Genomic DNA, 24,494 nt, shown 5'->3' on the forward strand with positions numbered 1-24,494 from the left:
TAATACATTTTCAAAAATGTCTAAAAACCTGTTTTTGTTTTGTCATTATGGGGTATTGTGTGTAGATTGATGAGGAAAAATTAAATATGGAAAACAAAACGTGGAAAAGGGGAAGGGGTCTGAATACTTTCCAAATTTACTGTATAATTGCATTTATTTCTGTTATCAATCAAGGTGAGACTGAACATCGACAAGTCACAGGGGAAACAGAAGAGATACCGGAGGAGAATCAAGAAGGGGGATCAAATGCTTCGATATCCGGGGCAAATGACTTGGTTTGGAAGAAGAACAAAAGGAAGGCGAGACAGGGAAACCCTGCTGTTCTTTCACTCCTAGCTGGGGTCACCATCTGTTAAGATGAATATGAAAATCTCAGATAATAGATATTTGCATTTGCACACAAAATAACCTGAAGCTAGATTTAGTTTCTCCTAACACTGATATTTTTCTCTTTGTCTTCCTAGAGTCGGAGCAGTTGGACGGTCGACCACTGAAAGCCCTGATGCCCTACACTTCGGTTACGCCCAGTAGATAAAGTATGTTAAGCTTTGGTTGACATTTGAGAAAGCAAAAAATGGTAGTTATGCTGAGCTTATAAAAATATATCTCTTCAATGTACCTCTCCAAATTACTTTAGGACCAGCGACTGTCCGAGCCACCCAGGATGTGTCCCATCCACCAGAGCCAGTAAGTTCAGATCAGTCTGATTCTCTGTGTCGGAGTGGGGCCAGCTTGAGTTACTTTATACCTTCAAAACTGCTTATCTGCCATTGATAACACTGCACTTATCCAGCAAATTTTCTCACAGTAAAGTGCAACCTTGTTTACATCTTGTTTCCTACTCTGTTGCATTTAACTCTGCTCCTGTTCTCCAGGACTTGGGGGTTCTGCTTAACACCCAGACGTGGATCCACCGGATGTCCTCCATTACCAACCACCCTCCAACTTTTCATTGCATCATCGACAACACAAGAGGTTGGTGGTACCTTAATTGGGGAGGGTGGACTCATGGCAATGCCTGGAGTGGATTTGTATAAAAAAGTACATCAAACACATGGTTTCCATGCCATTCTATTTGCTCCGTACCAGCCATTATTATGAGCCGTCCTTCAGCTTCCACTGAATTCTACAGCTACTGTTATTGTCATGTTGTCACTAACTGCAAAGAAAGTTGTCTTGCTCTATCATACTGGATACATAATATGTGAGATACACAGATGAACTAAAAACATTAGCACTGCAAACACTCAGAACAGAGAGAGCAGCAGTGCCTGGACTTTGCAGTCTCCCTCTTCAAATTCCCCTTCCGAGACTGTCTGCTTGTTTTCTGAAGGAGTGACAGAAGGAACCTCCCACCCACTTCCTCTATTTCACACAACAGTATTCAGTATTTCAGTCGATGATTGCTTTGTGAGTGTACAAATAATATGTGGCAATGAATGTATGACACAGCTGTACTAAAAAAAAGATACGTTTATATATTTAAATCTTAAATATTGCCAGGTTGGTTTTAACAGCTGTTTCACAAGGTGTACATTGTTGTAAATTATAAGGTGTGTCTTGACTGGCCTGTGAGGATCCGGTTACAGTGGATCACTGTTCTACAGAGATCTCTCCAGATAAAAGAGAATGTTGTGGTGACTATAAGACTAAGATTTTAGTTGTCTAAGAGATCGTCGTAAATCCTAATACATTGCCTTGTAACTAGCTACGCCCCAGGGAACCCAGAGAGTGTGTCATAAAGACAGAAATGCCCTTTCTACTCTGGGGTATAAAACATGTGAGTTAAGAATTTACATACAAGTTGACCACGCGCTGCAGACGAGGTCTATGACTAGTCGTGACCCCGAAACGCAACACGAGGTTGAAGACAAAGAAAATCTCTGAACAATCAAGTATATGGTGGAGTAGCTATTCTAAGTACTGTACCTAGGAAGGTGAATTTAAGCATTAAATATTGTTTTAAAGTCATCGGTGGTCTACACGGCCCTCCTACCCACACTTGGAGCGTCAACACTGCTGATTAGCCTCCTCGGAAGCTCACTCTCACAGAACGAGTGCAAGGAAGCAGACAACTAAGAGAAAGGATATTGTGACACTGTGTGGACAATCGGAGACTTACACCAGGTAACAAAGGAGACGGCCATAGAGAGAACAAGGCGTCTGCCAAACCTTTCCCACTAAGCAGAACTCCGCCCATGAAGAGATATTCAATCGAGACCTTCAACACGTAAGTACATGCATTGCACTTTTGACCCATAAGAGGTTAAAAAAAAGAATCGTAATAGAAGACTACTGAAATAATATTATTTCAGTGTAGATAAAGGAAGGGTAGCTTAAAACATGCCATCCAGACAAGCCAGTGTAGGAATCAAGCGGACTTGCATATGAATGGAGTGGAAATTAGCTGGCTTTGATCTGTAAGGTAAGTAACTTTAATGTGCCAAGCAGACTACACATTTTCTTTGCTATTTCCCGAGAAGTAGCACATTTTAAGACATGGATTTCATGTTGTTGTAATGTTAACAAGGTTAAGGCAGTTACTGTACATACAATTTGAAATATTAACATGACATTAGATTTCATAACACTTCTATCACATATCTACAATACAAAATCCATGTGTACTTGTGTTTAGAGTGCATGTCTTATCATGTGTATGTGTGTCTGTGCATGTGTGTGTGTGTGTCTCTTCACAGTCCCCGCTGTCCCATAAGGCATAATTTGATTTGTTTTAAATCTGATTCTACCGCTTGCGTCAGTTACCTGATGTGGAATAGAGTTCCATGTAGTCGTGGCTCTTTGTAGTACTGTGCGCCTCCCATAGTCTGTTCTTGGAGATTGTGAAGAGCCCTCTGGTGGCATGTCTTGTGGGGTATGCATGGTTTTCCAAGCTGTGTGCTCGTAGTTTAAAACAGACACCTCTGTGAATTCAGCATGTCAACACTTCTTACAAAAAAATTGTAGTGATGAAGTCAATCTCTCCTCCACTTTGAGCCATGAGAAATGTAATATTATTAATGTTAGCACTCTGTGTACATTTAAGGGCCAGCCGTGCTGCCCTCTGTGTTCTGTTATGCAACTCTTTATCCACAATATAGCAAAGTAAAGCCATAACACATATGTTTTTCCATCAGCAGACTATGATCGATAATGTCAAAAGCAGCACTTAAGTCTAACAAAACAGCTCCCACAATCTTTTATCATCAATTTCTCTCAGCCAAGCATCAGTCATTTGTGTAAGCGCTGTGCTTGTTGAATGTCCTTCCCTATAAGTGTGCTGAAAGTCTGTCAATTTGTATCTGCATTGTATCTGGTCAAACACACTTTTTGTCTTAAAGTTTACTAAGGGTGGGTAACAGGCTGATTGGTTGGCTATTTGAGCCAGTAAAGGGGGCTTTACTATTCTTGGGTAGCAGAATTACTTTTGCTTCCCTCCAGGCCCGAGGGCACACACTTTCTAGTAGGCTAAGATTGAAGATATGGCAAATACGAGTTGCAATATCGTCCGTTATTATCCTCAGTAATTTGACAACCAATTTGCCAGACCCCGGTAGCTTGTCATTGCTGACAGACAATAATAATTTTTTCACTTTTTCCACACTCACTTTACGGAATTCAGAATTGCAATGCTTGTCTTTCATAATTTGATCAGTTATACTTGGATGTGTAGTGTCAGCGTTTGTTGCTGGCATGTCATTCCTAAGTTTGTGTCACGCTCTGACCTTAGTTATCTCTGTTTTCTTTATTATTTTGGTTAGGTCAGGGTGTGACTAGGGTGGGTATGCTAGTTTTTGTATTGTCTAGGGGTTTTGTATGTCTAGGGATTATGTAGGTCTAGGTAGTATGTATGTCTATGGTGGACTGATATGGTTCCCAATCAGAGGCAGCTGTTTATTGTTGTCTCTGATTGGGTATCATATTTAGGTAGCCATTTTCCCTTTTCTGTTCGTGGGTTCTTGTTCTATGTTTAGTTGCCGGTCTGCACTACTCATATTAGCATCATGCTTCATTTTGTTATTTTGTTTGTTATTTTGTTTGTTTGTTTAGTGTTCATTCTAAAATAAAGAAGAATGTACGCATACCATGCTGCACCTTGGTCTCCTCCTTACGACGGACGCGACAGTTTGATAATCTTGCCAATCAAACTGCAAGGAATTTCATAAATGTGTGAAGTGCAGGAATCACAACAAAACATATTGTATGACCTCTTATTCATTATATTAGGCCCAGCCTTTGGAACTTTGGTTTTCCTAGATGTGGCTACTATATTGTGATGACTACATCCGATGGATTTGGATACTGTTTTAAAGCAAATGTCTGCAGCGTTAGTAAAGATGAGATCAGTAAATGTTGATGATTTCATTCCTGTGCTGTTTTTAACTACCCTGGTAGGCTGACTGATAACCTGAACCAGGTTTCAGGCACTAGTTAAAGTTGTAAGCTTTTTCTTGAGTGGGGAGCTTGATGAAAGCCAGTCAAATCATCCAGAAAATATGATATCAAATACATTATGAAGCATTTCACACATGTTATCCAGATACTGACTGTTAGCACTTGGTGGTCTATAGCAGCTTCCAACAAGAATGGGCCTTGTGTGAGGCAGATGAACCTGAAGCCATAATACTTCAGCAGTATTTAATGTGATATCCTCTCTAAGCTTTATAGGAATGTGGTTCTGAATGTAAACAAACACCTTTTTCTATTTTCTGTAGATGATATAACCATGTATTGCTACCACTGTATCATCAAAGTTATTATCTAAGTAAGTTTCAGAGATTTTCAGAATAGGAATCGTTTACTTTCAAATTGATTTCATTAACCTTGTTTCTTAAGATAAATATGTTAGCTTGGTCTATTTTTTCGCACTTTTCTGGGATGCTTGATTGTTTTCATTGCTTTACTGGGAAGCTTAGAAGAAGTAGACATGCTCATGTTATTTAATATAGTGCAGTGTGAGCTGCACACTGGACTTCCTACTAGGGCACACCACCTCTGTGCTAACAGTAGAACCCTAGCTCAGATGCACATGATAACTGCATACAATAGCTGTAGGATCAGCAGAGGCATTCAGGGCAGTTAGAGGGACATCAATTAGGTTACTTACATTGTGTCTTCCAACACACCTGGGATAATGTACATTTGTTGAAGCATTATGACAACTTAGCGACACAATGGTAGGGATTCACTGAGTTGGGTTTGGGTCATTGATAAGTCATTGTCTCAACGCAGCCTTATAATGCTGTGAAGGGATCCAGGAACCCAAATGATTTGGGTGGATCCCATCCTCCTTATAAAACAAGCTTTGTTTCCATAAGGTATCAAAATGGTCAATAAATGTTACATCCACAGCGCTGCAGTAGTCACGTAGCCAGTTATGGAGGGATAAAAGTTTGCTGAAACGTTCAATGCCACGATTTAGGGAGGGCAAAGGGCCAGATATTATGGGGCGTTTGTTGGTGTCAAGTAGAGACCAACTCAATTCTTTAAAATCCATCTTCAGCTGTTCTGAGCTGTCCTTCATAATGTCATTGAATCCCACATGAACTATGATAGCCGCAATTTCTTGATGCAGGTTTAAAATGTTTGGGAGCAGCTTATTGATGTCCTATACTCATGCTCCTGTATAGCACAACGGTTTTGCTCGACGGACTGAGACATTTTCTCACCATTGAACTACCCAATACAACTGCCGGAGAAATTGGTGGAACCTTTCACAGGCCCGTGAGAAGCATGATAGCATACCCTTGCAGCTCCCGGCAATAGGTCCAGACCTCCCACGGTAGGCAGTGCCCCGTCAGATCCAGAGAGAGGAAAAGTTGCTGGACTCGACAACTAATCTGCTGCTGGAGTCAGCGTGGTTGGAGTCAGCACAGCAGTCACAGACACAGGCAGTCCCAGCGATGAAGGCGTAGGTAGATCAAGCACCAGGGCAGCAAAACTATTTCTCATGTCAATCTGCACCGTACCTCTCACCAAAATCCAAGCAGGCTTCCCTTGACACTTTTTGGGTGCGTCAGGACCATTCACAGTTGAGCCCCCTCAGTTTAGCTCAATACTGATTGGCTAACTTTTTATACTTTTCTTTTTCAAGGGAGGCCAGATTACATTTAATACAGTTATCCTTTGCTACAGTTGAAGTGTAAACAAATTAGATGCAGCCTGTACTTTGTACTTGTGTTTTTTGTACTTTGTGCTGCCTCACTGGTTCATTGGGTATTTGTTTTGTGACGCAGTTGCGTTCTGTGCAAATTATTGCCTTGTTCACTGTGTCATGACGTTGGCCTGGGGGTAGGTTTATGACAGTCATAAATACCTCTTCCCCCCTTTTTCCTCTCTCTACCCTACTGATGTTACATTTGCAAAACCCTTGGTTAACATAGAGATTCTGGGAACATCAGAAGGTGGGGGGAAATGAACTATATTCTGGTAATCCGACCAATTGAACATATGCGGTGGTACTTAATGAATATGATGTCAGTTCGGTAGTCATCTGAGACATTCTCATCAATGATAAGATGACATAAACTCTACAGTGGAAAGTCTACACATCAGAGTTATCGGATTCACATGGAATTGTTGTTTAATTTAAAAGTTTGAATATGAAATTATTCGGGATGGGATGAAATGTGATTTTTTTTGGGTTTTCATAAGCTAGAGCTCTGCTCAATCAGTGGCCCGCCCCTGTGAAGGGACATGGGCTATACAACTTTTCAAACACGCCCTCCTCTCCCTTCCTATATAAGCCCTTGACGACAATATAACCTCCTGTTCCGAGGAGGTGAGGACGACGGTCCAATGTCAGAATGGTTCAGATAATAACTACAGAACGAAGTCAACATCAGCGTGAGCTTTGGTTGCGAATGGTCGGAACTTTGAACTCTTATTCACTACAGAAGTGATACCTCCTAGCTGTTGAATTAGCAACAGCCGCAGCAAACGAGGGTTAGGAAGGAACAGACAGAGTTTCCTGTCTACCACACAACGACGTTACTACAACGTATTCAATTTACCAACAGAGACATTCTTCAAGGGAAAAAGGACTCGGTTGGGCAACACGGCCTTCCATCTACCACCAACCTACCGAAGCGCAGCTCAGAGTAAATATTTATTGCATTTTCCTTTTCCAAATGGGTGGTAGCACAGCTTCTCCCTTTGTTCGTCAGTCTTCCCGCTCTTTCACTCAAACCCAGCCTCTTTTCTTTTGTGTAACCAGCTGTCATATCTGTTCCACCCGCCAGGGACGTTTTCCTTTATGACGTAATTTGTAGTCAAGTTATGATTTAATTATGTATATGCGTAATTCTGTGTGATTAGTTAGGTATTTAGTAAATAACTAATTAAACCCAATTTTGTATGGCTGATTCAACTTGTGAGCCAGGGTTCGTGCAGATAACCAAGAATTTACAAATTTCAGATGAGACTGAATTAAGATTAATATTGACTGCTATTGATGTAAAATATTACTAGGTCTTTAAGAGTTTATTTGGAAGATAACAGCTCTATAAATATTATTTAGTGGTGCCCGACTCTAGTCAATTACAGTTACATGATTAGCTCAATCAGGTAATATTAATTACGGAGAAATTATTTTATAGAATAGCATGTCATATCACTTAATCCGGCATAGCCAAAGACACGACAACCGCCTCGGTGCCGCAATGGACAGCGTCGTCGAGACGATGGACCACTGGGAGAGACAGAGAGTCCCTCCAACGCCCTCGCCAGGAATGACAGGGCCCTGATCGACCACTATCGCTGCAGTTTGCGCGAGTATGTCCGTCGGGAGTTGACCTGCAGGGACACCACCCTCACCTCCGACCAGCTGGTGGACCTTTCCATTCGGCTGGATAACCCGTTGGCCATCCACGGACGTCCAGACAGGAGTCCGCTCCGATGCCCATGGAGCTGGGAGGTGCTGCGCTCAGGGAGACCGGAGGATGTACCGTCTTGTGCACCGTCTGTGGCCACAGAGGTCACACTGCCAGTCGGTGTCGGGTTGGTTCCTCTGGGGGTCGAGACAGCAGGCAGGGCACTCTGGCGTCATCCCAGGTGAGAAGGAACCATTCTCACCCAGAGCCCTCTGGCGTCATCCCAGGTGAGAAGGAACCATTCTCACCCAGAGCCCTCTGGCGTCATCCCAGGTGAGAAGGAACCATTCTCACCCAGAGCCCTCTGGCGTCATCCCAGGTGAGAAGGAACCATTCTCACCCAGAGCCCTCTGCTGCACACATGTATTTGTTTGTTACTTTTCCTGAGTTTTCCCCGCATTCCCAGCATAAGGCGTTCAACGATTCAGGCGTGGCTGGGAATTTTATAGACAGATAATTCGCCCATAGTTTATTGATCCCCATCGTTCCATTGGCTATGCCCTTCCCAGTTCACGCCTTAAACAGTTGACCATTAGGGTCAGGATTGATTAGGGAGGCCACCGCTCCTCTGGGCATGGTGACGCAGGGAGAATCAGTCTCTCCTTCATTGACTCTCCTGCGTTTCCCGTGGTGCTAGGCCTACCCTGGTTAGCTTGTCATGACCCCACTGTTTCATGGCAATGGAGTGCTCTCACGGGGTGGTCGCGAGAGTGCTCAGGGAGGTGCTTAGGGGTTTCTGTTGGTGTTACTACCGTGGAAAGTCCAGACCAGGTCTGCACCGTACGCATTCCCCCCGAATATGCCAATTTGGCTCTCGCCTTCTCCAAAAATAAGGCGACTCAATTACCACCCCGTCGACGGGGGGGATTGTGCGATAATCTTCTGGTAGAAGCTGCACTTCCCAGTAGTCACGTGTATCCCCTGTCACAGGCGGAGACGGTGGCTATGGAAACATATGTTTCCGAATCCCTGCGTCAGGGGTGCATTCGGTCCTCCAGCGCTAGCCTCCCTACACTGGCTTCCTATCAAGGCAAGGGCTGATTTCAAGGTTTTACTGCTAACTTACAAAGCATTACATGGGCTCGCTCCTACCTATCTCTCTGATTTGGTCCTGCCGTACATACCTACATGTACGCTACGGTCACAAGACGCAGGCCTCCAAATTGTCCCAAGAATTTCTAAGCAAACAGCTGGAGGCAGTGCTTTCTCCTATAGAGCTCCATTTTTATGGAATGGTCTGCCTTCCCATGTGAGAGACGCAAACTCGGTCTCAACCTTTAAGTCTTCACTGAAGACTCATCTCTTCAGTGGGTCATATGATTGAATGTCGTCTGGCCCAGGAGTGTGAAGGTGAATGGAAAGGCTCTGGAGTAATGAACCGCCCTTGCTGTCTCTGCCTGGCCGGCTCAACTCTTTCCACTGGGATTCTCTGCCTCTAACCCTATTCCAGGGGCTGAGTCACTGGCTTACTGGTGCTCTTTCATGACATCCCTAGGAGTGGTGTGTCACTTGAGTGGGTTGAGTCACTGATGTGATCTTCCTGTCTGGGTTGGCGTCCCCCCTTGGTTTGTGCTGTGACAGAGATCATTGTGGGCTATACTCGGCCTTGTCTCAGGATGGTAAGTTGGTGGTTGAAGATCTCCCTCTAGTGGTGTGGGGGATGTGCTTTGGCAAAGTGGGTGGGGTTATATCCTTCCTGTTTGGCCCTGTCCGGGGGTGTCATTGGATGGGGTCACAGTGTCTTTTGGCCTTTCTAGGGAGTTTTTCATAGCCACCGTGCTTCCACACCTGCATTGCTTGCTGTTTGGGGTTTTAGGCTGGGTTTCTGTACAGCACTTTGAGATATCAGCTGATGTACGAAGGGCTATATAAATACATTTGATTTAGATTTTTTTTTTGTGAATTACTTAGTAATAAATAAATAATTTAAGACAATTGATGTATGGATGACTCATAGTGAAGACTGGGTTCGTGCAGATAACCAACAATTTACGACGTTTGGAATGAGACTAACATGAGGTACAGTAAATAATTAATTAATTCGAAGACTAATTGATCAGATAAAATATCTGAAAAGTAATTTTAGGAAATGATAACTTTGTAATCTGAATATTTTTCATTGGTGCCCCGACTTCCTAGTTAATTAGTTACTTGATTAATCGGTTGATCGCGCACTAACTAACTAGTCTTCAGTTAATGATAGTAAAGACACGACAACAGTGTTGTTGGGATGGGTAATGTATTGATGCTCGAGTGTCTTTTTGAGTCTTATTTTTGTATTATTAGGTTTATATAGTTTTAAATGTTATGATTTCTTATTTGTGCTGTTCCAAATTGTCTGAATAAAAATGACAGTTAGTGCAGAATGGTGGATTTAGACAGATCAAGAGGTATGCTTAGATACACAGAAAAATAGACATATTTTGGACATTATGGCTCTAGATTCCAGGAAAAAGCTCAATTCTGCTGCTTTCAATATACTTTGTATCCCTCATTTACTCAAGTGCACTTACCTGTACATAACATTCTATGACAAACACATGCCATACAGAAATTAGCTGCTACACTCTAGTTCAGGGATTAAACACATCTCAGGGTCTAGGAACACTGCAACAACACTTGAAGAGCCTTGTGCTATCCTACAAAAGCTATAGTTTAGTTTCCTGTCAAGTCAAACAGCAGTTACTTAGCCATCTTCCATTACTGCACTGCTTTTGTCAACTCAACTGAGAGAGAAGTCACACTGTTCAGCGTTCCCTCACTGCATCTGCTCTCTCCATAGCTCTACCTTCAGGCCCGCTCCAAGGCGTCCGCATGGTCCTAAGCCACCCGCTGAACTTCGAGAACAAACACACTCTCTTTTCTCTCCAATCTGAGCAAGATTGACAGCGCTCTGAATAAATGAGGATGGGGAGGGGCTATTAAAGGTGGCCAGTCATATATTATATAATCAAGTGATTATCACTGAAGTGAAAGGAGAGAGCCAACAGAGACACTACTAGAGGCAAACACACGGTCAGGTGAGTGGACATGTTTATTTACAAAGGGGACATTTCTTAACGCCTGGATGGAAATGTAATGCATTGAGCAGGCATACCTATCTTTTGTAGATACATTGGGGCCGTTCTACAATACATTATACTGTACAAATGGGTACTACAGTAGAGTGTTACGGTCTCTTATTGTGTTATTGTTTCCAATAGTTAACCATTGTGAGAGACAGAGAAAGAGAGGTCGAGGTAGTACACTTCTTGTTGAGACGTTTCACTCATAACTCACAGGACCCAGCATCCCAGCTGAGTCCAGACTGGAGCCATGTCTCCAGAGAAGGAAAGCAATGGTCTCGAAAACGACACATTTGCTGTGAGTATGTACACATTTATTCCACTTCTGGAGGATTATGTTGACATTTTCTGCTGTGGCTATGAGTACAGGTTATGTTATTATTGGACCTATGGACACACACACTGTATAGGCAGGACATGTTACATGTACTGGCTTTAAGCCTGGAACTTTTAGAGATGTTTATCTATACAAATATTACATTTTGGGCTACATAGGTTTGCAAGTGCAACCTATTACATGTATAGGCAGGATTGGGTAGGTTACTTTCTAAATGGAATCTGTAACAGTTACTAGTTACCTGTCCAAAATTGTAATCAGTCATTTAACTTTTGGATTACCCAAACTCGGTAACGTAATCTGATTACATTCAGTTACTTTTAGATTACTTTCCCCTCTAGAGGCATTAGAAGAAGACAAAAATGTATGTTACCAATTGAACAACATCTATTGCAGGATAGACCAATGTTAAAGTTTACGTAGCTGGCCATATATGGATGTTACATTTTACTTTATGGGTTGGTTATGTAGGCTTCTTCTAACCCATCACATTCAACTACATATAATAATACAATTAAATTGCAAAGATTGTTTTTTGCAAACCTCCTTTCTGAATTTAAAAGTAATCTTCTACTTTTTCAAAAGTATCTGTAATCTGAGTGCAATATTTTTGCTGGTAACATAACAGAATACAGTTAATGGTTTTTTTTGTAATCCCTTACATGTAATGGATTACATGTGATCCATTACTCCCTGACCCTGTGTATAGGTTTTGACATAGATTAATGTGTAAACTCAAACAAAGAAACAAATTCCCTGTGATTTTCAGCCTTGGTAATATATTGATCTCTTCCTCTTACCAAACCACATAGCATAACACAGGTGGTGCTCTCCAGATTGCGTAAGCCTACCTTTGTAAAAACGGTCTAGAATAGTCATCATTTCCCAGAAGTCAGAGTGAATTCATAAGAACTGAGTGACTTGAGCACCTTTGAATGGGGCTTGTTTACGTGCATGCTATTTCAACCCAACAGTCACATGTATATTTTTAAATTAAAGAATTTGTACTCTTGGATGGGTCTGGTGAAGCAGAATGAAGGTGCTCATTCTTAGTAGGCTGAGAAGTGTTGTTTACTTATGGTACAGCCTTGATGATCACCTGAGCCTCAACATTCCAGTCCCTCATGCGTAACGAACATACTGTACGGCTCTCTGGTGCAAATCATTGACTGTGAAAAGTGTTGTGTTATCAGAAGTCATGTCTTATTGGCCAATTATTTGCTAATACCTTAAAATAAACGGTTACTGCTAACGCATGCCAACAGGCTACATGCATCTCTGAGGCAATCTATTCAGCTAACACTGATAGGCTAGCGTTGGTGCACAACTGTTACGGATACAGCTATTCTGTGTGTGTATCCTGTGTGTGTGTGTGTGTGTGTGTCTTTTCCCTCCTTCTCCCCTCCTCACAGGTGGCAATCATTATTCCCCAATAAGTCATCAATCAGTCGCTAATCAGAAGACACATCTCCTCCTGTTTCCATTACCCAATCACATCCCCTTTCCCTTGGTTTAAAAACCCATTCAGTTGTTTCCTCTGGAGCTCATTACCTCTGTCCTTACCTCTGTCATACAGTCTCTTGGTAGTTCTCTTGTTTGTTTTAGCACCTCCAGATCACTTTGTCCCCACCTGTGAGTATTGTTTGTGTTATGGTGTTTGATGGTGGGAAAAGGGGGAAAGAAGACAAGTTGTTGCCCATGGGCATACACTACCCGTAGGACTACTTTGTCTAAGAACACTAGGTAGAACTGGGTGGACCACCCAATGTATTTTTGGTTAGTTCGTTAGCTGTATAGTAGTAGGCTAGTCTAGCTTAGGGGTGTTTTGGGATATTTGTTTCTTTCCTTGGGTCCAGCTCAGCCCTTTTTCCTGCACCCCCTTTACCGTGTGTTTTCAAATAAACCCTGAGTGTTTGACGGTAATTGAGTTGTCTGTGGTTTTTCGTTCGCATTTTCACTTTGTCACTATTATAATTTGCATGAGTTGTGTTACGGGTCTCGTTACCATCCCCCCCTAGACTGCTGGGCCAAAAAGGGATTCGTAACTACTTTACGTGACATGGGATTCTAGAATGTCTTAATGTTGACTGTAAACAAACACACTTTCAGTAAATCATTGAAAACCCCTTTGGGTTGTATGCTATATTATGGGTGATATTACACCTGTGTTATGAGTTATATTATGCCATGCGTTATGGGTAATATTATGCCATGCGTAATATTATGCATGTGTTATGGGTAAGGTTGCAAACGGAGGGTATATTACTGTAAACTACCAGCATTTTGGTAACTTTCAAGGATTATATTTATTTATCACAAGACATCTACTGGCCCTTTTGGGTACTTCAGATTATCACAGGTGTCTGTAATTATCTCTCATCCTCTTTTATTTGATTTTACCTTTATTTAACCAGGCAAGTCAGTTAAGAACAAATTCTTATTTTCAATGACGGCCTAGGAAAAGTTGGTTAACTGCCTGTTCAGGGGCAGAACGACAGATTTGTACCTTGTCAGCTCGGGGGTTTGAACTTGCAACCTTCCGGTTACTAGTCTAACCACTAGGCTACCCTGCCGCCCCCTCTGTGTGGCCTTGTCACATGTAAAATATATAAAACAATCAAACAAGATGATACAAAATGTAATAATAGAATGACAAAGCTGGAAAACATGATCCAAAATATAAACCATCAACTTAGTGAATACCATTGGTGTTTAATATGAGGGTTTCAGCATGATATCCTTTATATATTTTTTTACACACTTATTTCTTTTAAGTCAAGTCTTTGTTATAAATGTTTTGCTGCCAAACTTGTGGCAAGTGAAACAAATCAAGAGTTTGCCATTGTTGATTAGATGTTTATTTTCTTTAATTAGGCTATTTTCTCTTGAACTTAAGTATGAATAACCAAAATTACCATAGATTACCTGCTAATTGACCTTTCGCTATGCCCCACCTCAGAATTGTGGGCAACCAATTGCAGTGCTCCAATGGATAGCAACTGTCGTCGAGTCGGACACCTCGCACAAGCTCACGTTTAAATCACATGAAAGCCAGGCCGTGGCAAAAAAAGTTTTCTTCAAAAAATAAATATTGAAATGGCAAAAATAATTTAAAAGTGCACCAGGAATACTTGCTACTGTGATTTCTGAAATGTAGAGCCTGTTGAGGGATTTTTAAATTTTTTAAATTCTAATTAACCGGGCGGGGCTGAGCGATGGGTGAATTACTAAAGATTTCGTTAACTTTGGTCAATTACTGATAGCTTTGTAACCCTAATTATGACTGATACTACGCTTTTGTTCTAGGTGATATTATGCCTGTATTATTCCTGTAGTATGGGTAATGTTATGCCTGTGAGTCAGCCCATTTGGGATTAAACAGAAGAAAATGCACGGAAACAGGGAGGTACTACCTGGATTAGCCAATAAGAGACGCACATTTTCCTATTCCGTTGCAGAATTAAATGTTTTCCATTGTCCTAATGAATGAGACGTTGCTATCTGTCCTGTAGATTCATGGGCATTTCTGTGAGCTGGAGAATGATGGAGAGGGCTCCGACCTCTCTGAGGAGGATGACAAGAACAAGCTGGCCTACTGTGTCACAGACGTCCCAGCCTGGTACCTATGCATAATCCTGGGCATGCAGGTAAATCCCTACTCTGTTTTATTGGAGGCCACAGGGTTCCCTTCTCACTGGTTGAGGTTGGAGAGGTTGGGCCTCCTTGGGATTCCATTGATTTGATCAGCCAATGTAATCAATTGGATGAACAGTCAAACTAACCTAGTTTTTGAGGATGAATTTGGCTGCAAATGAAAAATAAAATCACAAAGTCACATGAGGGCCTCAAGAATAAGATCTTAAGAGATTCAACTGTGAGTTTTGTTGAGGCTGATGGCAAGTACTGTTCCTGTACCTGTGATTTCATCTGCTCACCTTGGCCTCAGTATCAGTGGATGTAACAGTCATGAGTGCATCTCTTCTTCCTCTCTTACATCCACGTCCCCCTCTCCTCAGCATTTACTGACAGCGTTTGGGGGGATAATTGCCATCCCTCTGATCCTGTCTCAGGGTCTGTGTCTGCAGCACGATGGCCTGACCCAGGGTCACCTCATCAGCACCATCTTCTTTGTGTCAGGTGTGTGCACCCTGCTGCAGGTCACCTTCGGAATCAGGTGAGTGAAGCTGTGGTTGGTTGGATGTGGCTTTGGACAAATTATTCAACAGCAACCGAGTGTCTGTGAAAATAAATGGGGCCAAAAGCAGGGAGAAGAAGGTACAAGGGAGTCTATTGTTTATTTGGTCAATAAAGATTGACCTCGATAAGATATCCTGGGCAATATCAAGGTGGAGTCATCCAACCATGACACTGTATAAGGCAATCTACTAGTCATGAATTGCCAGACATCAAAGGGGTGAGGCGTCTCTTTGTTGTATTGTCATGTGGGAATCAAAACAAAGTACAATAGAATCCATGGCAATTTCCTGGAATTTTACTTAAGGCAAAACACAATATCTGATTTGGTTGTCATGCTTTCCAGGAGATCCAGCAGTAGACTATCGTTTATTGTAAAGATTGATTTTGCTGAAGCATCTGATTAGCTAGATTGTACAGTATGAGCTCTCACGTTTCTTTCTAAGCCTCTGTTGATATTCAGAGCCAGTTTTTCAGGTCAGTGTGCTGCATTAGCCTCACACCATAGCATATTCTCGACTGGGCACTGGGTCTTTGTGAAATTAAAGCCATCAAGAGCTGAATCTCTAACGGAAGAACTGGTAATGGAGCTCAGCTCCCCCACTCATACAATTCCAGGTCATCGAGCCTGAATTGGCACGGGGTCAATAGAAGAGATTTGCTTGGTCATATGCAGGAGGAGTGGTGAAGTATACAGTGCCTTCAGAAAGTATTCACACCCCTATACCTTTTTCATATTTTGTTGTTACAGCCTTGAATACTTTGGGAGTGAAGATTTGCTCGACAAGTCAGATAATACCGTAAATTTCATGGATTAACTCCGTGTGCAATAATGGTGTTTAACATGATTTTTGAATGACTACCCCCATCTATGTGCCTTGCAAAGAAGGTCACCTTTTGGTAGATGAGTAAAAATGTAATAAAAAAGCAGACGTTGAATGTCCCTTTGAGTATGATGAAGTTACTAATTACAATTTGGATGCTGTATCGATACACCTAGTCACTACAAAGATACAGCCGTCCTTCCTAACTCAGTTGATGGAGAGGACGGAAACCGGCTCAGGGATTTCAGCATGAGGCCAATGGTGATTATAAACCAATTACAGAGTTAACTGGCTGTGATAGGAGAAAACTGAGAATGGCTCAACGACATTGTAGTTACTCCACAATACTAACCTAAATGTCGAAATGAAAAGAAGGAAATGGGTATAGAATAAAAATATTCAAAAACATGCCTCCTGTTTGCAATAAAGCACTAAAGTAATACTGCAAAAAATGTGGCAAAGCATTATGTTTGGGCAGATCCAACACAACACATCACTGAGTACCACTCTTTATAATAAGACGAGTATATTTTCAAGCATGGTTGTGGTTGCATCATGTTATGAGTTTGCTTGTCATCGGCAAGGGCTCGGGAGCTTTTTGGGGATAAAAAGAAAATAAATATACTGTAGCTAAGCACAGACAAAGTCCTATTGGAAAACCTGGTTCAGTCTGCTTTCCAACAGACACTGGGAGACAAATCCACCTTTCAGCAAGACAATAACCTAAAATGCATGACCAAATACACACTGGAGTTACTTACCAAGATGACATTTAATGTTCCTGAGTGGCCTAATTAGTTTCGACTTAAATCGTCTTGAAAATTTCTGTCAAGACATGAAAATGACTGTCTAATAATCACCAACAACCAACTTGACAGAGCTTGAATAATGGGCAAATATTGTACAATCCAGATTTGCTAAACTCTTACAGATTTACCCAGAAAGACTCACAGATGTAATTGCTGCCAAAGGTGATTCTAATGTATGTATTGACTCAGGGGTTTAATACTAATGAAATCAAAATATATTAGTGTTTCCATTAAAAAAAGATGATAGAATGTTTGTTCCACTTTGACATTGGAGTATTTTGTGTAGATCGTTGAATTGTTTTCTTTACTATTAAATCCATGTTAGTCCCACTTTGGATCACAACAAAATTTTGAAAAAGTCAAGGAGTGTGACTACTTTCTGAAGGCACTGTAGTAGTCAAGCTTAATGTAGGTTAGGTTAACTGTGTTGTTTTTATGTCATCTATGTAATCTATACCCAGACCACGATGAGCTGATATAATCTGATAATACACTTTCAAGAATATACTGAATGGGCGGTTCTTAATTTCTGGTGGCATTTTAGAGAGCATGTCACTTAATGTTCTCAACTAATATGGCAGCTTAATGACTTGAAATAATTGTAACCATTATCAACACTGTGCCACCAGTAGGAGTAGTAACGACGGTAACATCAATGACACATTTGAGGTATTTGAGGCTTTTCTTAAACTGAGGCCTAATGTGATTTCATTAATACATTTACCTCACAATGCAATTTCCGTTCATTTAAATTGAGTAACACCAATGACACTTTGAATTTAGACACCCCATATCATCAATGGAATCCTGAAATGTATGACATACTAAAAAGGTGTGATTAGCTCATAATTTTCTTTAATATAGATCCCTCCCGCAATAACCGTTTGCCACTTCAGGGAATGCTCAAGGTCCTGGTAAATCCTTGTAATGAGTGATTTTCTTTCTTTTTTTTTACCCCCTTTTCTCCCCAATTTCGTGGTATCCAATTGTTAGTAGCTACTATCTTGTCTCATCGCTACAACTCCCGTACAGGTTGAAAGCCATGTGGCCTCCGAAACACAACCCAACCAAGCCGCACTGCTTCTTAACACAGCGCGCATCCAACCAGGAAGCCAGCCGCACCAATGTGTCAGAGGAAACACCGTGCACCTGGCGACCTTGGTTGGCGTGCACTGCGCCCGGCCCGCCACAGGAGTCGCTGGTGCGCGATGAGACAAAGATATCCTTACCGGCCAAACCCTCCCTAACCCAGATGACACTAGGCCAATTGTGCGTCTCCCCATGGGCCTCCCGGTCGCTGCCGGCTGTGACAGAGCCTGGGTGCAAACCCAGAGTCTCTGGTGGCACAGCTAGCGCTGCAATGCAGTGCCCTAGACCACTGCGCCATAATGAGTGATTTGCAAAGTCGTAAAACCAATTACATAAAACTAAGGGACACATATTATATTTGTCAAACAAATATGTATTGTAGTAGCCTTTGTTTTAGTGATCTATGCAATATAGTAAATACGTTTGTTTTACTTTCTACCATTCAAAATAATAGAGATGCCAACAAGCCAATTTGCTTGCCCTAACTACTTTAAACAATGCAAAAACATAATATTTTGCAGTATAAAGGACTTGCATTATGTTTCATCATTGATAAACAGTTCAATATATACAACGTTTGTTACTATTTGTAATTAGGGGTTTTCAAAATTTTTGTGATACAAAGTGGGATTAACATGGATTCAATTGTAAACACAACAATTCAACGATCTACACAAAGTAGTCCAATGTCAAAGTGGAACAAACATTCTATCATCTTTTTAGGGGTTCACAGCAAAGCTGACATGGTCAAATAACTCAAGCAAACATGATTGATTTAGTCCGAGCAAAACTAAGGGATTGGTTGAGTTATTGATAAATAAGCAAATCTGATTTTACATGTCCATTTAAACCCTTTGTAGCTCCACTCCACAAAGACTTACAGATGTAGGATTTGATCACTTAATTTGATCCCTCTTATTTTCCTGTTGTAGCAAACTGGTTTTAATTAAGATCCCTACATCTGTATGTAATGCTAATGCTCAAAACCATCTGCAATTCTTTTCTCCTCATGAACCATACATCAGATTCACTCCATAACATAAGTTGCTGCTTGAAATATGTCCGCACTGTAACTTGCATGCTAATGCTAAAAATACTTACAAATTATTCTCATGAAGCACAAATCACATTGACTCCAGATTTGGAAAATTCGAAACCGGAAATCCTGTCGGTTTAGCAGTCAGCACATTACAGCTGTGAGATATTATTTGAAGTATTTTGGAACTGAGATTTAAATCATTTACACAAATAGATTGACAAAACAAAGTCCCAGAATTCAAAGATGATCGCAATATACCAGTACACTAATGTTGAAAATATTTAACAAATCTTAACATATTTCGTCAAGTTTAGATTATATCAGATCTGCGCTTGCCAATACCTGCATAGCAGATGTTTTGGCAGTGTCAAATGTAGAACTGTGTTAAAACGATGGAATGTCAAATGTTGGCTAGCCTTATTTACACCTCGATTAGGCTGATATAATTCCTCATTATTTAATTGAATGATTTTCTATTTTTGTGTCACAATAATTCTCTATAACCTACACTTTCTGCGAGTGAGACAGGTGTGGCGCGATGTTCGATAACCCACGAGCAGCCACTCCAGTGTGTTTCATGGTTGCAAAAGACGGAGGATTCAAATGCCACCACAACTCAAGATCGACCCACACAGTGCTTTTGGAAAGTATTACAGCCTTATTCTAAAATTGATTAAATTAATTTTTCCCCCTCATCAATCTACACACAATACACCGTAATGACAAGACAAAAACAGGTTTTTAGAAAGTTTTGCAAATGTATTGATTTTTTTTTATATCAAATTTACATAAGTATTCAGACCCTTTACTCAGTACTTTGTTGAAGCACCTTTGACAGCGATTTATAGCCTTGAGTCTTCTTGGGTATGATGCTACAAGCTTGGCACACCTGTATTTTGAAGAGTTTCTCCCATTCTTCTCTGCAGATCCTCTCAAGCTCTGTCAGGTTGGATGGGGAGAGTCTCTGCACAGCTATTTTCAGGTCTCGACAGAAATATTTGATAGTCAAGTTAGGGCTCTGGCTGGGCCACTCAAGGACATTCAAAGACTTATCCCGAAACCACTCCTGCGTTGTCTTGGCTGTGTGCTTCTGGTCGTTGTGCTGTTGGAGGGTGAACCTTCGCCCCAGTCTGAGATCCTGAGCACTCTGGAGCAGGTTTTCATCAAGGATCTCTCTATCTTTCCCTCTATCCTGACTAGTCTCCCAGTCCCTGCCGCTGAATAACATTCCCAAAGTGTGATGCTGCCACCACCATACTTCACCGTAGAGATGGTGCAAGTTTTCTTCCAGATGTAATGCTTGGCATTCAGGCCAAAAAGTTCAATCTTGGTTTCATCAGACCACAGAATCTTGTTTCTCATAGTCTGAGAGTCCTCTAGGTGCCTGTTGGCAAACTCCAAGCAGGGTGTTGTGCCTTTTACTGAGGAGTGGCTTCCGTCTGGCTAGAGATGGTTGTCCTTCTGGAAGGTTCTCCCATCTCCACAGAGGAACTCTTGAGCTCTGTCAGTGATCGTCGGGTTCCTGAGCAAGGCCCTTCTCCCCCGATTGCTCAGTTTGGGTAGGCGGCCAGCTCTAGGGAGTGTCTTGGTGGTTCCAAACTTCATCCATTTAAGAATTATAAAGGCCACTGTGTTCTTGGGGAACTTTAATGCTGCAGACATTTTTTGCTACCAGATCTGTGCCTCTACACAATCCTTTCTCGGATCACTACGGACAATTCCTTCAACCTCATGCCTTGGTTTTTGCTCTGACAAGCACTGTCAATCTATTATGTAGACAGGAGTGTGCCTTTCCAAATCAATTGAATTTACCACAGGTGGACTCCATTCAAGTTGTAGTAACATCTCAAGGATGATCAAAGGAAACAGGATGCACCTGAGCTCAATTTGGACTCTCATAGCAAAGGGTCTGAATACTTATGTAAATAAGGTATTTCTGTTTTTTATGTGCAAATATTTCTGAAAGCCTGTTTTCACTCCGTCATTATGGGGCATTGTGTGTAGATTGATGAACATTTTTTATTGAATCTGTTTTAGAATGAGGCTGTAACGTAACAAAATGTGGAAAAGGGGAAGGCGTCTGAATACTTTCTGAATGTATTGTACACTACATAACCAAAAGTATGTGCACACCTGCTCGTCGAACATCTCATTACAAAACCATGGTATGGCGTATAAATATGGAGTTAGTGCCACCTTTGCTGCTATAATAGCCTCCACTCTTCTGGGAAGGCCTTCCACTAGAAGTTGGAACAAAAACAGCCCCAGAACATTATTCTTCCTCCAACAAACTTTACTGTTAGCACTATGCATTGAGGCAGGTAGCGTTCTCTTGGTATCCGCCAAGCCCAGATTCGTCCATTGGACTGTCAGATTGTGAAGCGTGATTCATCACTCCAGAGAACGCATTCCCACTGCTCCAGAGACCAATGGCAATTACACCACTCCAGCTGACGCTTGGCATTGCGTATGGTAATCTTTCGGCTTGTGTGTGCGGCTGCTTGGCCATGGAAACCTATTTCATGAAGCTCCTGATGAAAAGTTATTGTGCAGATGTTGCTTCCAGAGGCAGTTTGGAACTCATTAGTGAGTGTTGCAACCGAAGACATACCATTTTTACACGCTACACACTTCCGCACTCGGTGGTCTCATTCTTTGAGCTTGTGTGGCCTACCACTTCCCGGCTGAGCCGTTGTTGCTCCTAGATGTTTCCACTTCAAAATAACAGCACGTACAGTTGACTAGGGCAGCTCTAGCAGGGCAGAAATGTGATGAATTGACTTGATAAAAAGGTGACATCCTGAGACAGTGCTATGTTGAAAGTCAGAGCTCTTCAGTAAGGCCTTTCTGCTGCCAGTGTTTGTCTATGGATATTGTATGGCTGTGTGCTTGATTGTATACACCTGTCAGCAACGGGTGTGGCTGAAATAGCTGAATCAACTCATTTGAAGGGTATGTACTGTATTTAAGTTTATTTTGGACATAAATTTTGCAAAAGCTCTCTCCTTTCCTGACTTATTTTATGGATTAGAGCAGTTCTGATTACCCAAAGTGATAGTAAGGTATATGAAGCAAAAGCTGAGAGACCTTACACAGAGCACAGGTCACCTGGATCCATAATTATGCAGGCAAATGCTTGATGAATCATTATTCAGAAAAGCCAACCATCAACCTCGTCCCAGATCTGTGTAGAACATGAAGATGGCAAAAGAGCCAGTGTTGCTGTTTCATCTCTGGTCCAACCTGACCAACCATAACCTCCAACTACTACTTCACAAGACAAGTCAGTTTCTGATTATACTATAAAGGGGAAGAATTCCTTATGTAACAGTCTAAAGATTCTCGCCTGAACATCTATTCTCTGCTATTTGTGATTTAAGGTATCTGTCTTACTCTCCCCTCTATCTCCCATCTCTCTCTATCCCTCAGACTGCCCATTGTTCAGGGGGGTACCTTTGCCTTTCTAGCTCCCTCCATGGCTATGCTGTCAATGCCAGAGTGGACATGCCCTGCCTGGACCCAGAACGCTTCCCTGGTCAACACCACCTCTCCTGAGTACATAGATGTGTGGCAGAGCCGCATGCGAGAGGTGATTTTGTTTTTAACTAGTCAAGTCAGTCAAGAAGAAATTCTTATTTACAATGACTGCCTACCAGGGAACAGTGGTTAACTGCCTTGTTCAGAATCACAGATTTTTGCCTTGTCAGCTTGGGGATTCGATCCAGCAACTTTTCGGTTACCTGCTGCCTTTTAGTAATGTGATTGAAATATAAAGTGTCTCCTAAATGACAATAATGTAAAGAAAGAAGGAGAGCAATTTGATCATTTTTTGATAACCCTTGATACACCAGTCTCTAAACTCAGCTTTCAAAGATAATTAGTAAAAATCCAAATAATTGTAAAGGGTTTAAGCATTGTTTCTCATGCTTGTTCAATGAACCATAAACAATGAATGAACATGCACCTCTGGAATGGTCGTTAACAGCTTACAGACGGTAGGCAATTAAGGTCACAGTTATGAAAACCTAAGACACTAAAGAGGCCTTTCTACTGACTCTGGAAAACACCAAAAGAACGATGCCCAGGGTTCCTGCTCATCTGCGTGAATGTGCCTTAGGCATGCTGCAAGGAGGCATGACGACTGCAGATGTGGCCAGGGCAATAAATTGCATTGCTCGTACTGTGAGACGCCTAAGACAGCGCTACAGGGAAACAGGATGGAGAGCTGATCATCCTCGCAGTGGCAGACCACGTGTAACAACACCTGCACAGGAACGGGACATCCGAACATCGCACCTGCGAGACAGATGGCAACATCAACTGCCCGAGATACACCAGGAATGCACAATCCCCCCATCAGTGCTCAGACTGTCCGCAATAGGCTGAGAGAGGCTGGACTGAGGACTTGTAGGCCTGTTGTAAGACAGGTCCTCACCAGACATCACTGGCAACAACGTTGCCTATGGGCACAAACCCACCATCGCTGGACCAGACCGGACTGGCAAAAAAGTGCTCTTCAGTGACTATTCACGGATTTGTCTCACCGAGGCCTGTACTCTGGAGAAGGATCGATTTGGAGGTAGAGGGTCCATGTGTCACAGCATCATCAAACTGAGCTTGTTGTCATTGCAGGCAATCTCAACGCTGTGCGTTAAAGGGAAGACATCCTCCTCCCTCATGTGGTACCATTCCTGCAGGCTCATCCTGACATGACCCTCCAGCATGACAATGCCACCAGCCATACTGCTCGTTCTGTGCGTGATTTCCTGCAAGACAGGAATGTTAGTGTTCTGCCATGGCCAGAGAAGAGCCCGGATCTAAATCCCATTGAGCACGTCTAGGACCTGTTGGATCGGAGGACCATTCCCCCCAGAAATGTCCGGGAACTTGCAGGTGCCTTGGTGGAAGAGTGGGGTAACATCTCACAGCTAGAACTGGCAAATCTGGTGAGGAGGAGATGCACTGCAAAAATAAGGAGGAGATGCACTGCAGTACTTAATGCAGCTGGTGGCCACACCATATACTGACTGTTACTTTTGATTTGGAACCCCCTTTGTTCATGGACACATTATTCCATTTCTGTTAGTCACATGTCTGTGGAACTTGTTCAGTTCATGTCTCAGTTGTTGAATCTTATGTCCATATCAATATTTACAGATGTTCAGTTTGCTGAAAATAAATGCAGTTGACAGCGAGAGGACGTTTCTTTTTTTGCTGAGTTTACATATTGTATACACATTAATGTGTTTCACATGAAATAAAGATT

General features: G+C 42.0%; 1 protein-coding gene across 8 annotated transcripts in view; it reads left to right on the plus strand.

The window, feature by feature from the left end:
- Positions 1-1,912: 1,912 nt before the first annotated feature.
- Positions 1,913-24,494, plus strand: part of slc23a4 (solute carrier family 23 member 4) — a 31,374-nt gene continuing 8,792 nt past the window's right edge. Inside the window, exons 1-6 of one of the 8 annotated variants that reach the window (XM_035798251.2) lie at positions 1,913-2,230; positions 10,654-10,891; positions 11,075-11,234; positions 14,786-14,920; positions 15,290-15,447; positions 22,658-22,817. In XM_035798251.2, the coding sequence (XP_035654144.2) occupies positions 11,187-11,234; positions 14,786-14,920; positions 15,290-15,447; positions 22,658-22,817 (501 nt within the window). In that variant the 5' untranslated portion in view covers positions 1,913-2,230; positions 10,654-10,891; positions 11,075-11,186. The other 7 variants (XM_052474777.1, XM_052474780.1, XM_052474781.1 and 4 more) reach the window with 7 other exon arrangements.

This window comes from Oncorhynchus keta, chromosome 22, assembly GCF_023373465.1.
Source record: "Oncorhynchus keta strain PuntledgeMale-10-30-2019 chromosome 22, Oket_V2, whole genome shotgun sequence".
NCBI classification, from domain to species: domain Eukaryota; kingdom Metazoa; phylum Chordata; class Actinopteri; order Salmoniformes; family Salmonidae; genus Oncorhynchus; species Oncorhynchus keta.